Source organism: Physeter macrocephalus, chromosome 4 (assembly GCF_002837175.3).
Source record: "Physeter macrocephalus isolate SW-GA chromosome 4, ASM283717v5, whole genome shotgun sequence".
In the NCBI taxonomy this organism is placed as follows: Eukaryota; Metazoa; Chordata; class Mammalia; order Artiodactyla; family Physeteridae; genus Physeter; species Physeter macrocephalus.
This window is the reverse complement of record NC_041217.1, coordinates 108265944-108280980: the sequence shown is the minus strand read 5'-3', so window position 1 is coordinate 108280980 and position 15037 is coordinate 108265944. Positions and strand designations below refer to the sequence as shown.

Here is a 15037-nt window from a genome sequence, read left to right as displayed (position 1 = left end):
CATAATAAATAAAATTGCTTCCTCTTCTAGGATAAAATATTTAAAGAATTAATTCAATAAATATTGAATAAGAGCTAACTATATGTCACACCTCCCCTGATTATCCTGTGCATACAAAGATGGGAATTTATGAGGAAAGATTCATCCTAATTGAGAAGACTTTGGGAGGAAGCAGCATTTAAACTGAACTTTAAAGGAAAGGTAGGATTTATATACTGAGAAAAAAAGCATTCCAAACTGTAAGAACAGTAAAACTACAGGAATAGAGGAAAACATAAACAAGTTGCAGGAAATGAGGAGTATTCGTATTTGGCTAGAGTTCAGGATAACTAGAAGGCTACATTCTCTAGTCTCCCCTGTAACTAGGTGGGGCCATATACCTAAATAAGGAGAAGAGTCGACTGGTATGGAACTTTCAGGAAGTCTCTCTAAAGAGGAGGAGATGGGGGAAAAGGAGGAGATAATTCTTTTGTTTCCCTCCATCCTGTTATTTGAATCTTGGCTATAATGGATGGAGCCCCATCAGCCATTTGAATGGCAGAGTAGAGAGCTAAAAAGTAGCTAGGTTCTCTGATGCCATACTGGTTTTGAACTGCCAATTCTGGCCTTCTTTTCCATAAACAGATTCTTTTCTGTCTTCTATTTACTGTCCTCCAAAAACAGTATTAGGGAACTGAAAATGATGCCATCATCTTTAGTCAAGTCTCATTAGGTTACATGTATCTATGACTAGGAACTCAAATACCCTTTTCCTCAGAATGTATAAAAGCTTCTTCCCCATCTTTACTCTGGGTACACATAAAAACCAATCATCCCTTGGATTTGACTAAGTTGGAAAATTCTTTCCAGTTATGAAGCAGCCAAGAACATACTTTCTGGTTTCAAACGGACCATGCCTGAGGCTATATCCTATCGTAACCATGACACCTAGAAATAATCTTATGCATTAAAGTTAATATAATTTTGGATGATTCACCTAACTGCTAAAATTGGAGAGTAAATAAACTTTTTTAGGTTGAGACAAAGAGACAGTTATGCAACTTCATAAATCTTAGTACTGCTGAAAACAACCTTTACATGTATATACAACTATAAACATCCAAATATCTCTATATAAGTATGTGTGCATATATGGGTACATACAGATATACAGACATAGTTTTAGAAGTTACTTATTATAATGATATTCTAAAACTCTGAGAAACATAAAGAAAAAAATGATACAAGAGCACTACTCTAAACTTGCTGTTATTTCAAGTTACTTCTACTAAGTAGACTAAGTTGTCATTATACTATACATATATACATACACACATACACATAGTACCTTTAATTTTGTATTCTCAAGATTCAGAGTTTCATTTTCATATTCAATTGAGTGAAGTTTTCTAAGAATTTCTTCACATGAATTTTTTCCATGGTCTTCCATTTTCTTCAGGTCTTCCAAAAGATTAATAACTTGCCTTTATAAAAGTCATACAAATTTTCATTCAAACAATGTATTTTAAGTGTGTTTCTCAAGTTATTTTTGTAGGGTAGTTTCAAAAGTTAATAGAACTCATACAGCAAAGGAAATAGGAAGCCATAATCTATATATAAGGTTACTACTACTACTACCTGAGTAACTGATTAGAAATAATTATCCATTGATGATGCCAATGAAAAATTACACAACATTCTCTTTGCTAGTCAGTAGAACATCTAAACTATGATCCACAGGTAGGTCTGTCTATCATTCACACATGTGCATACACATACACACAATTTCAGGGAAAAGGTTAAATAAAAGGATCAAGTGAGGCAATAAATAATCTTTAGAAGCAAATCATATACACTAGTTTTCAATGATAAAACTGAAGAAAATATACAGGAAGTAAAACATTCAAAAACAAATATATGGTTATTTATTGTTAGCTTAATAATAAATTACAAAGTATAGAATATATGTAATTTTACTTCCCTGGTGGCGCAGTGGTTAAGATTCCATGCTCCCAATGCAGGGGGCCCGGGGTCGATCCCTGGTCAGGGAACTAGATCCCACATGCATGATGCAACTAAGAGGCCCGCCCACCACAACTAAGACCCGGTGCAACCAAAAAAATAAAATAAAATAAATTAATTTTTAAAATTGCTGTGTTGCTGATGTTGTTGTTAAAAACATTTTTAAAAATCTGCTTATATATAAAAATATATATTATACTACATAAATAAATATATGTAAATACATATATTTATAAAATATGTGCATTTTTGATTTTTCTTTGTTATGCATGTAAGACACTTTAAGGAACAATAATTTGTGAACACCAATGCAGCTTTAATGGGTAATCATTTTTATTGTATTTTTAAAGTAGACTAAGAAAAGTTTATAAATTATAAATAGCAAATCATATAGAAAACAGCTTTACCACATGTAATCCATAAGAACCAAAATACAAACTACTCAAGTTGGAAAGAACAGAAAACACTTCTTATGAAACAGTAAAAAGGCTCTAAATTTTTTTTCTTACTTTTTCATTGTTTCGATCTGAACTTCCAATTCAGTTTTTTCTATTACAATTTTCTCATAATGACTTTTCCAGGCGTTGGAAGCTGAAACTGTTTCAGACAACTTGGCTTCCTAAAACATACATAAAGTACTCATCTTGTTATTTCATAACACTGGTTTTGTCCAGGGTCCTAAAAACAAATACATTATAAACAAGGAAACACTCATCCTATAAACTATGGAACTTTTGTTACAGAAAATTTCAGTGTACAAATTTGAACACAGGGAAACTTTAAAGTAAATTTTAATAATGATTTGATAATACTATTACTTTATATGCACATAGTGGCAGTTCCAACTGAACATTTTAAGGATGTTGATGCAACTATTTTCAAAAAATGTTTCATAATTACTGAAGATAATTCCCTTTATATTTACTGAACTCTTATTTGTCTTTCTCTGTCTGACTTATTTCATATAACATAATACCCTCCAAGTCTATCCATGTTGTTGTAAATGGCAAAAGCTCATTTTTTTTATGGCTGAGTAATAGTCACCCGTGTGTGGTGTGGGTGTGTGTGTGTGTGTGTGTATGTGTATACACACACACACCCACACCACATCTTCCTTATCCATTCATCTGTTGATGGACACTTAGGTTGCTTCCATATCTTGGTAATTATAAATAATGCTGCTATGAACATTAGGGTGCATATATCTTTTTGAATTAGTGTTTTCAGTTTTTTTCGGATAAATACCCAGGAATGAAATTGGTGGGTCAAATGGTAGCTCTATGCCAAGCTGTTTTGTAGAGTCACCCCACTGGCTTTCAAACACTAGTACTGTCAGCAAGAAAGTAAGAGTGGTAGTGGTTGGTTATCCACTTTGAATGTGAGCTACCAGAGGTAGAAATTTTTGTCTGTTTTGTTCATTGCTAGGGTCTTGAACAGTGCCTGGCATAAAGCAGATTCTCAATAAATAACTGTCAAATGAATCTACTCTTTACAAATCCACCTAGAGAGCTGTAGCCATTGTACCCCTTCTCTACAGTCTACAGAAAAACAAATTCACTAGAATGACAACAGTGCCAATAATTATTAATCAGAAGACTCAGAAGTAGTGATATGAACAGTTAACATTTATTGGATGTTTCCTTCTTTCCTTCCATCATTTATGCACTCACTGAACAAGTATTTATTCAGCATCTATTATGTGCAAGACATTTTTTGTTTATATTTTTTAAAGCAATATTTTTAATATATTGAAAAAAGACTAGTTTTCTGTTTTTATATTGTATGTAAATGAATATTAATATGCATTATAAAGTGTAAGTTGGGCAATTATATTAGAATATAAATTAAGATATTTAGAAATTTTACCTATAAAATAAGGGCTAAGAAGAAAATTTAAGACATTGATGCAATTAATTGTTGTGGGACTACTTCTAAAGGAGTAGTCAAGGAAGGCCCCTCTGAAGAGATGTCAAGTAAAAAGATACCAGAATGATTTTTAAAAGAATCAGCTATTATTGAGCCTGAGAAGAACATTACAGCCACAGGCAACAGCACAAAACAATGAAACAAACACACTCCATGCATTAGAGGAATAGAAAGGAGGCCAATATGGCAAAAATGTAGTCTGGCCAGGCACTGTGCTTTGACATATATTTTCGCCTTTATTCCTCCTTACAATCATATGAGACAGGCAGTATTATCATCCCCTATTTTATCAATAAGGAAACTGAAGCTTAGAGAGGTTAAGTAGCTTACCCAAAGTCACAAGGTTAACAAATGGAGAAGTCTTCCTATACTATGATCTGGGGCATGGGTGACATGGTGCTAGTTAAACAGGAAAATCCCAAGAATGTTAATGACTCAATTAGTTTTCACCACTCAAGAATATTTTCAGGCATTCAACTAGGCCTACAGCCTTATAGATTTTGCACTTAGTGCTCAATTCTTTCATCTAATTAAATTCTTCTGAATGTAGTTTAAATATTAAGGGTTTTAAAATGTTAACAGTTGAGCTTATAAAATATTAGGTTGTTTTGTTTATACAAGCATTTATGCAAGTCTGTTTTCATTTCTAAAAGCCTCTGATAATTCTACAAGCCATAGCGTAAGTTCTTAAGAGGTAGGATACCAGTGAGACATTAAAAAGAGTAAATATTTTATTAACTGGTAATTGAATAAATATAATTCATTAAAAACAACAAAACACTAAGTCCATTTTTCAACTTCGTTAATACACCCAAAGATAACTTTCACATGGTGGGTTTACGTCAGCAAATGGTTTCAAATGGTTTTAAATGCATTACGGAGTTTAAGTGAAGTGAATTACTGAATAAAGTCATATGGTCTAATAACATAAATCAGCATTTCCCAATCTGGTATTCCTCAGAACCAGTTCCAAGAGTTGCTTTGTGGTTAAATAAGTGGTGGAAAACTCTGAATTCAATACCCACCTTGACACTGCTTTATTTTTTCTGAAGGCCTTCTCAGAGCCTTTAATATTATGTTAATGTGCTTTAATTCAATGTTAATATGCTATTAGCACTGACATGGTGTTACCCTTAGTTGGCCACAGATGCTTTGGGACTTAACATATCCTTTAAATAAAGCCCCAAGGAAATGCTGATATAATTCAATATGCAAATCAGTCATTTTATGTAACCTTTCAAAATAAAGGCTAAAGCAAAAATGAATGAGTAAAGCTTTTCTAACAAAATTATTATATTAAGCATTATGAGGTTAACTACATAAACTAAGTACATAAAACAATTCTTTAAGGAAGAATGTATATAACTTACCTGCTCTCTAATTTGGGAAGTAAGGTTTTCCACATCTCCAGTAAAATGTTTAATCCTTTGTTTGTAAATTTTAGATGCCTTTTTTAGAGCTATAGCTTTTTGCCTACTTGATTCTTTCATCATTACAGCCTCATGCGTACTCTTTTTCAATTGTAAGTTCCATTCTGATATTTTGGTTTCTAAGCTCTAAAAAAATATTAGCAGTAATTAAATTATTTTAGAATGCCAATGTTTACATAAACATTGTTAAAATATGTAAAAATCTTCCACACAGAATTTATCAAAAGGATTAATCATAAGATTAATAAAAAGCAAAAGAGTGAAGAAAGGTGATTTCACCAATGTTTATTTGTAACCAGTTATAGAATGCAAATTTAAAATGTATAAACCTATATAAAACTAATACTACTCTTACTAAAGATACTAATATTGGTGATTATGGTAAAAACACTAATTTCCTTAAAACTTTTTTGATTAACTAGAATTTTAAAAAATTTCCCATCTAGATTATACATAGTACTAGTTACTGCAAATCAAAAAAACATAGTTTAGCTGGAGACAATTCAAACAGGTACATAAAGCTCAAAGGAATCAGTAGCTCCCCAAATATATTAGGACTCTTTAGTTAAAATAATAAATGCTTAAAGGATATATGATCAAAATATATAGATCATGAAGAGTATAGATGAAATAAACATAAACTTATTTACCAAATTTTAATTTACTAGAATTAAGGAGCATGCTTTGACATTTGAAAGTGTTGCATCAAGGACAATAAAAGTACTACTTTGCCTAATAAGTAGTAAGTTTGTGGAAGTTATTATTCTAAAACCACACAGTGTTCAATAAGAGTTGGGATAAAAAAAGTTAGGATTAAAAAAAGGGTAAAAAGATGTTTCTATCCATTGAATTTGATAGTGTTAATTGACATGACTGTTTCCTTACATATTTCTTGAGGATATAACTAGACGCAGAACATTAGGTTGGGTGAAAGATGGATATGATTTAGTGTGATAACTCTCATGTTTTCACTTCAAATTATCTCAAGACTTTCTATTTAAAAGTATTTGAGTACTAACTAAGACTTTAAAGACTTAAGATTTTAATGCTTTTACATTTTTTGAAAGTAATTCTGAAAAGAATGTAAAATTATTACAGAATTTAAGTTTTAATCTTCCATTCCTTGGACATTTTAATAAAAAAAAATGAAAGGACTCACAGTAAAAGATGGAGCTTTTCTACTTTTTGATCAACAAAAAGTATGCTTAATTTCCACTAAAACTGAGATTAAGAAGTAAGTATATGCAAATCAAAACTACAATGAAGTATCACCTCACACCAGTCAGAATGGCCCTCATCAAAAAATCTACAAACAATAAATGCTGGAGAGGGTGTGGAGAAAAGGGAACCCTCTTGCACTGTTGGTGGGAATGTAAATTGATACTGTAGTGAGGTGGATGGACCTAGAGTCTGTCCTAGAGAGTGAATTAAGTCAGAAAGAGAAAAACAAATACCGTATGCTAACACATATATATGGAATCTAAAAAAAAAAAAGGTTCTGAAGAACCTAGGGGCAGGACAGGAATAAAGATGCAGATGTAGATAATGGACTTGAGTACACGGGGCGGGGGAAGGGTAAGCTGGGACGAAGTGAGAGAGTGGCATGGACATATATACACTACCAAATGTAAAACAGATAGCTAGTGGGAAGCAGCCGCATAGCACAGGGAGATCAGCTAGGTGCTTTGTGACCACCTAGAGGCGTGGGATAGGGAGGGTGGGAGGCAGACGCAAGAGGGAGGGGATATGGGGATATATGTATATGTATAGCTGATTCACTTTGTTATAAAGGAGAAACTAACACAGCATTGTAAAGCAATTATACTCCAATAAAGATGTTAAAAAAATTAAATTTAATTAAAAAAAAAAGAAGTACATCTTAAACAAGATCTAAAGACTTGATCTCTTTGAAAAGTAACTTGGTAGACTTAAGAGAAGAAGCAAAATATTCCTAAATTGTCTTTAAAAATCTATCTAAACTAAAAAATCCCACGAAACATTTTAATACGTAGTTGGGAAAACATTTTAAATAAGTATATAAAGTCTACTTAAGAGAAGCGAAGAACCCTCTCCACCAACCCAAGAAATACAGCTGTCATTCCTCTAAAAAACCGCAGGGTGTCATCATCACATAATGAATAACAGCTACGCTTTCAGTTAAAAAACCTTTATCACTGAAGGTGAAATAAATTTTTTTGAACAAGGTTCCAGTCAAGACTTTCCCACTAGATTTATCAAATCCCATGCCTGAACACTATTAGGAAGGGTACTGAAACTATCAAATTATTTTTATAGTTTCAAAATAACCCCTTCACAGTCATTTGCCAAATGAATGGACGTATATTCAGAGTCAACTATTTGCCTTTTCCTCTTTCCAAAGAATTATATTTGCAGCATATTATAAAGATAATTATTCTCTGTCTCTTCTAAAATGTGAAAATATTCTAACTCTAATTACTATAGTTTAAAGATCTAGGAAGAAAAATGAGTTCAAAGTACCTTTGGGGTAGTTCTCAGAGAATTATAATGTAATTAAAACTTTTAAAAGACCCAATACAATTTTTGAGACATCAACAATACTAAAAAAATGAAATTTATATTGCTAAACTGAGTTAGTTCATTGTGTTTGTAGTCTTAAAGAAAAACAAAACTTGTTAAACTTAAATAAATTCCAAAACTGGGTGTTAGAAGGAATGTAAAAAAATCCATGACCTAATGCAACTTCTTCTAATCATTTCTAAACAGTAGCATTTTGTAAGGGAATGTGAACTCAAAGTATTAGACAGGTGAATATCATGGCAAAACTTGGGATTTTAGCCTTATATTCGCTCTCCTAATTATCTAAAAAGGAACTGTTAAACTTAACTTTAAAAAGTTATTTAATATTTCATTTTTAAACTGAAGAAAATATTTTCAAGAACTTCCCCAACTGCTATTTGAGGACAAAATTAAAAATTGTGTAAGTAAGAAAAACTGAAGTATATGATCTGAGATGTTAAATTACATGTATTCTCTTGTATTTACCATGACAGAGCAAGGCAATTTCAACTCTAGTTCATCTGCAGTGCCCTAGGACACCGATGCAAAAAACACAGGGAATCTTCGGGGGAAAGTGCTTAAAAGCACCTGTAGGCAGACAAAAGACAAAATTTATATCCCACATAAGCCTGCTTAATGTCCCTTTGATGGGCAAAAGCTTTTTGCCATTGAAGAAAAAATAAACAACTCTCCATATGCAGTCTTCAAACATGTGCCTGGACTGCAGACATCTGTCATGATTCAGGAGGATAAAAGCAAACAAATTTAACACAGAAGTCCTCACACTCAGTGAGGTTTGTCTTTACACACTTCTTCCAAAAGTGAGAACACTGCTTCTTTTCCGTTGGCAAAATTAACAACAGTAGATCCAGTTAGCTTGTGTCATACCACAGCAACCTCAAACTCTCATCTCAAAGTGACTGTGAGACTTCCACAGGAATATTTAAACTGCTCAGTTTAAACCAGAAAATTCCTCTTAATTATCCTGCTAAACTGTGTAACAAGGAGGGTACTCAATTATCTAAACACCAAGGCTAGGTTAACTGATCTTAACATTATTACCATTAGTATATTGTCTGCTTACTAAATACGTGTGAGAGTATGTATGTATATGTATAGATGCATAAAAGACTAAATACTATATACCAAATATTAATGGTTTCAGTATTTTAATTTTCTCTTTTATATTTAACAAATTTTCCAAACAAACATAAATTAACTGATAATAGGAGAGATTTTTTTTAAGTAATTCGAGCTTTATAAATCCTTCCCAGATTGGTACTAAAAGGTCACAGCATTTTTTTTTTTATATTGGTATTTGGAGCCAAATCTTTAGACAGACCAGAAATCTTAAGATTTACCTCAAATATGTACTTCCCATGGGAACATTTAAATTGAATTCTTTCAAAACCACTAAATTCCAGAATTAAGGAAAGACTTTATTGTTGTCCATTACTTTTATCAATTAAACTATAAAAATGGGTGAATATTTATAACCTTTATGTGTTCTTTTAATTTATCATTCTCTGCTTCCTTTTTATGAATTTGGAACTGCAGTCGTTCATGTACTACTTTTACTGATTGTGAAAAACGGCTTGCTTTCAAAGCATTTGCCTATAAGAGAAAACAAAACAAAGCAAAAATGTGTTATTTGATGTATTTCTTCACAATATTAAACTTTACGGTACTTGGACATGATCTAAAAAGTTGCTAAAGAGCAAAGTACAACACTTCCCCAATTACAAATGGATTTTATATAAAACCAGGGGCATGTTTTCTCCTCCCCTTTTTAATTTAATAAGTCCTAATTATCTCTTTTTAAAAGTTCCTATCTATCCTTCTAAGTAAAATTATGGGTATGTCTAAAATGCTCCTACAAACACAGAAATTCCTTAATTTATACTAAAATTGAAATATATATTTATATATTTTATATATATTTATATATATATTTATATATTTATAGGTCCCTGACTTAGGCCAAGTACCCTGAATGAAATACCACAAAAATCTAAAATGAAAAAAAAACTCTAAAAAATTAAGATATTATATTTGATGCATAAAACTTGTAAAAATGTCCAAATACTCTAAAAATCTTTCTATATGTATTTATGAAGATATGGGGGCCAGGATGGAAAGAAGAGAAAGAGGGAGTCAATATTAAGAAAATTTGATGAATTAGCTCAAAATTTGCTTACCTTTTCATTCTGAAACAAACAAGAAAGTTCTTGGATATAGGTCTCCTTTTCAAGTACCTTCGTCTTAAGATTCTTCAGCAAATATATGTAAAAGTTAGAAATATCACAACTTGGATAATGTTGGCTAATTTTATAAAACCAACCAGCATACAAACAAAAAATTTCAGAAAAATAGACACCAAGTCTAAAAAGACTTACAGTGTTTTCACTTTCATTATCAGCTAGCTTCTCTAACAAGTTGGATAAACTGTCCCCTCTCTGTGGAAAAAAGAAGTTGTAAATCAGTGTTCACAAACTATACTTAACTACATAAAAAAGTAGAAAATGGAATAAGCATCACTTAAGAAATTAATATGGACAACTACTATGCATATGGACAACTACTATGCATAGTTCAGTTTTTTAAAAAGTTAACCATCAGAAAGATTTTTGCTTAAGTGTTCCAAATCAATTTTTATCCACAATTCATGAAATCAGTTAATTTACTAAATTAATTTCTAAATAATGCCTCATAAAGTACAAGCCAATGAAATAAAAATCTTGTATACAAAGGAGGCTCACAATGCTGATTGTAAACAGGTAAAAATTATAAACAGCCTAAAGTCTAGCAAAAAGAAATGTTTTAAAGAATTACAGCAGGGGGCTTCCCTGGTGTCACAGCGGTTGAGAATTTGCCTGCTAATGCAGGGGACACGGGTTCGAGCCCTAGTCTGGGAAGATCCCACATGCCGCAGAGCAACTAGGCCCGTGAGCCACAACTACTGAGCTTGCGCATCTGGAGCCTGTGCTCCGCAACAAGAGAGGCCGTGACAGCGAGAGGCCCGCGCGCTGCGATGAAGAGTGGCCCCAGCTTGCAGCAACTAGAGAAAGCCCTTGCACAGAAATGAAGACCCAACACAGGCAAAAATTTTAAAAAATTAAAAAAAAAAAGAATTACAGCAAATCAATAACAGAATTCCATGTAGACATTTTAAATGAGAATGAAAAATGTTTATTCATTTTGAGGGTCATACATACTGCATGACTTCATTTATATGAAATATCTGAAATCAGCAAATCCATAGATAGAGAAAAAGTAGATAATGGGCTAAAGAGGGGTAGTGGGGATGGGAAGTAAAATTCTAAAGGGCAATGGGTTTCTTTTTGTAGTGATGAAAATGCTCTAAGGTTGATAGTGGTGATGGCTACACAATTCTGTGAATATACTAAAAATCACTGAATTGCATACTTTAAACTGGTGAACTGTATGGTATGTGAATTATATCTCAGTGAAACTGTTAAAAAAGGAATATATGAATGTATAAATACAATGTACACAAGGTCTTAAATTCTGAGTATTTTATTGTAATCAACTGAAATGATGTATAACAAATAATGAAAGTTTTTGAGATTGAAAATAATATATTTTCTATAAAAATATGCTGCTTTCATGTAAAATTATTTAAGAAACATTGAAAGTGGGGGTTAATGATTGCCATTTCTTTTTTTTTAATGATTGCCATTTCAAACAAAAATTCAAGAATCATTTCCATTTCAAATATACCAATATTTTAATTTCTACAGTTCAAGAAATAATATACCCTTCAAGTGAGAAATATCACTATTAAAATAATGCTTAGTATTTCTTACTTGTTGGTGTTCTGTCTTTCTAAGAAGATGTTCTAAAGTTTGTTTTAAATGTTTAAAAGTGTCTAATTCCTTTCTTAATATTTCCTTCTGTTTAGAAATCTTCAAATTGGATGCAGAAAGATCAGTCTGACAAAATATAAGAAGCACACACACATTTTAAGACATAGCATTAAGACACTCTAAAATATAATACTACTATTATCAAAGAATACTTTTTCCTAGTAATAAAACCATTTTTTTGCACATAGTAGTAGTAAGATATGCCAAGTTTTTCAGCAGTAAATAGTATATGTTACATGGCTCTAAAGTAAAAGGAAATCAAAATAAGGGCTTAAACCCTAAAGTATTTCAGGCATTTATTTTAATAAAACTAATAGAATACAATCTATTTTTTTGTCCTTAACTCAAACTTTAGTACACTAAACTTTTAGAATAGAGGTTTCTATTCCACACAATACTATAGAAAATATATTTCATCTCTCAAGAGTGAATGTGAAGAGTGAGAGTGAAGAATATTTTAAATTCACTCTTGAGAAAAGTTGACTGTAGTTCCAACTCAGGTAAGGCAAGCACCAAGGTACTTTCTAGTCAAGCACCAAGGTACTTTCTAGCTTAGCATCTCATCAAGTACATGCCTGAGATTATCTTTGAGGAAAAGAATTGCAATTAATGACATAGGAATGAAGAATACTAATAAACCTGCATTTTTTTACATCAAATAACAGTATGTGAGCATATGAGACCTCAGTTAATGCATTCTGAGTGTTATCCTAGCTTCTCATTTTATTACACATTCACTAGGCAAGTACTCACATTTTCAAAACTAATCTCTTCAATGGTGTCCTTAAATAATGGCAAAAGTAATTCTACAGAACAAGCTGCTAACTCGGCTTCCTTAAATGTTGCTTCCAATTTGGTCTTCTCATTTAGGATGTCCTGCTTTAGGCTAATTAGATATGCACAAATAAAATTTAAGTTAAAGCTGTTACATAAACTAGTTATGCTTTTTATGCAAACAGAGCATAGCATGATTAAATACTACAGTTCCATAAATTGCTCTGCAAAATATAACAGTAAATTGTCACTGAAAATGAATTTTTTCTGTACTTCCATTTTTTCTACACTTAACTATACATGGAAAGACAGTTTTTAAAATGTTAAGATATGTAAAACACAAAGACTACCAACAGCAATGTATCCCTGTGCTATTTGATAATTATTGAACATCTCTTCTCCGGTTTGTAAAATGATTTGTGTGAATGTGTTCGTGTCTTTTTTTCTTCCCTTCCTTCTCCCTTACTCCAAAGCCAAAAGATTTGCCTTCCTAGACCTTATTCCAAAACGCTTTCTTGAAACTTATTGTTTTTCACAAAAAAAATTCCTTCAGAAAAATGTGTAAGCCAAACTAGTGGAACACAAAAAACTAAACCTCTCCAGATATCTAAAACTCCTTCACATTTGGCTTTATAAAACATTATTATCATTCAAAACAAAACTGACAATATTTGCTTTCTTGATTACGTTTTACACAGACATTACTGTGTATCACTGTAAGATACATTTTTGGGTATGGGGGCTCACATTTTTACATCCCGAAATTGGGATGCTTCTTACAATCTCCGTCAGTCTGGAAGCAGTCCTGAGCTGTCTTTCCTGTACAGGTCCAGAACTTACAGAATGAGCATCCAAGGTTTTGAAGAATATCCCAGAGATGGGGTACAGCAATTTTTAACCAGTAACAACAAAGGGTCATAGAGAGGGATTAGAGGAGTTGTTGAAGTAGGAATGTTTAGCAACATTCTAGAAGCAAGACCCCAAGGTAGGCTTGCTGTATATTGTAAGAGCCCATCACCAATAAATTTCATTTCAGTTATAGATGCTCCTAAGAAATACCAGTACATATCACCAATACTCTTAATAGCAAGGATAACTCTGAGTCAAAAAGTGACTCATAAGAGTTGGACTTTGAGTATAAAGAAGTTTTGAGAATACCTTACCTACTTTATTTCATTCACATTTTATTTTTATATAAGCGCAGAGTTATTTGGACTAAAAATCTATGTATAAGTTTGAAGGAGCTTTTTCAATATTTATAAATAAAATTCAAAGCAATAAGAAAGCATTGTGTCTTTCTTTAATTAACACCTTTTTTCTTTTATGCAACATAACGTAATGCCTCAGCAACAATGAATGGCATCTTAGAGGCTATGTCTCCAAGAAGTAGACTGTATTCTTAAGCACCACTTAAGATGTCTTAAAATGATGGGCCCAATGAAGATGCTTGCTACAAAAGACAGTTATCATTATTAAAAACCATGTACAGAAAGTCAAGAATGATTATATATGACCAAACATCATTTTCATTTAAGCTAAACTAGAAGTTGGACTATACTATCCATAGCAACAAGCATGGTATTTTAAGACTGTCATTTTGGAGAGCAATGAGTCATACAAATAACAAGTGCACTCTCCATACTAAAGAAGCAAAATATGACAGGTATTTGTTAGATAGCAATATCTCAAATGACAGTGAATTAGTACTCATTAACCATATTTCCAATATTCCATAGTATTTATATTTTCATTTACTTTAGTTAAAAAGATATATACTTTACAAATTTTTTTATAGGTAAGGTTTTCATTTTTAATTGCTTTCATTAAAATTCCAAAATAACTAGGCAAATTCTGCTAAATGAGTACATCTGTAATCAGATTAAATAAATATAAATTACTAGGCTGTTAGATGATATTCTTGAAAGAATGCTGTATTTGATTCAAATAATTTACAGTATGGACAAAACATGAAACCCTGAAATTAAAAAATTAAGATATCCCCTGCTATTGTTGAGAATACCAGCTGAGATGACTTTCACTGGCATGCCGTGGTAAATGTTCTTTCTCTGGTATACTTTTAAAATGGGAAAAGAGTTCTTCTGAATGACTTCCATCATTTGCAGGCTTCTCCATAAATTTGGTAAATGGATTTACAGGTGGCTTCCACAACAAGTTCTCCACATAAGCTGAAATCTAGGAAATATTTTAATTTATTAAACATCATTTCAGTAGATTTTTTTCTGCTATTACCCAATAAGATAAAAATCCTAAAGATCTGTAAAAGAATAATATTTCACAAATTTGAAATTATAACTGCTACTCATTGTGATACTAATTCAAAATAGTATCAAAATTGCATAGCATAATCATTCAACGATTGCCAACTTCCACACAGTTTCCAAAAGGCCCACTATTTTCTACATACTCACAAGAATGTAGAAATTATTATTAGTATATTTCTTGAAGTATTATAATAATATC

General features: G+C 31.8%; 1 protein-coding gene across 14 annotated transcripts in view; it reads right to left on the bottom strand.

The window, feature by feature from the left end:
• The window catches only part of ODF2L (outer dense fiber of sperm tails 2 like), a 138090-nt gene that overhangs the window by 14397 nt on the left and 108656 nt on the right, over positions 1–15037 (bottom strand). For 11 of the 14 annotated variants that reach the window (XM_028489184.2, XM_028489185.2, XM_055084494.1 and 8 more), the window contains 9 exons: positions 14577–14749; positions 12536–12668; positions 11723–11848; positions 10292–10351; positions 10094–10165; positions 9393–9509; positions 5298–5483; positions 2511–2620; positions 1328–1463 (listed from right to left, as the gene is read on the bottom strand). In XM_028489184.2, coding sequence (XP_028344985.1) covers positions 1328–1463; positions 2511–2620; positions 5298–5483; positions 9393–9509; positions 10094–10165; positions 10292–10351; positions 11723–11848; positions 12536–12668; positions 14577–14689 — 1053 coding nt within the window. In that variant the 5' untranslated portion in view covers positions 14690–14749. The remainder of the gene's footprint in view (positions 1–1327; positions 1464–2510; positions 2621–5297; positions 5484–9392; positions 9510–10093; positions 10166–10291; positions 10352–11722; positions 11849–12535; positions 12669–14576; positions 14750–15037) is intronic. The other 3 variants (XM_055084493.1, XM_055084497.1, XM_055084495.1) reach the window with 2 other exon arrangements.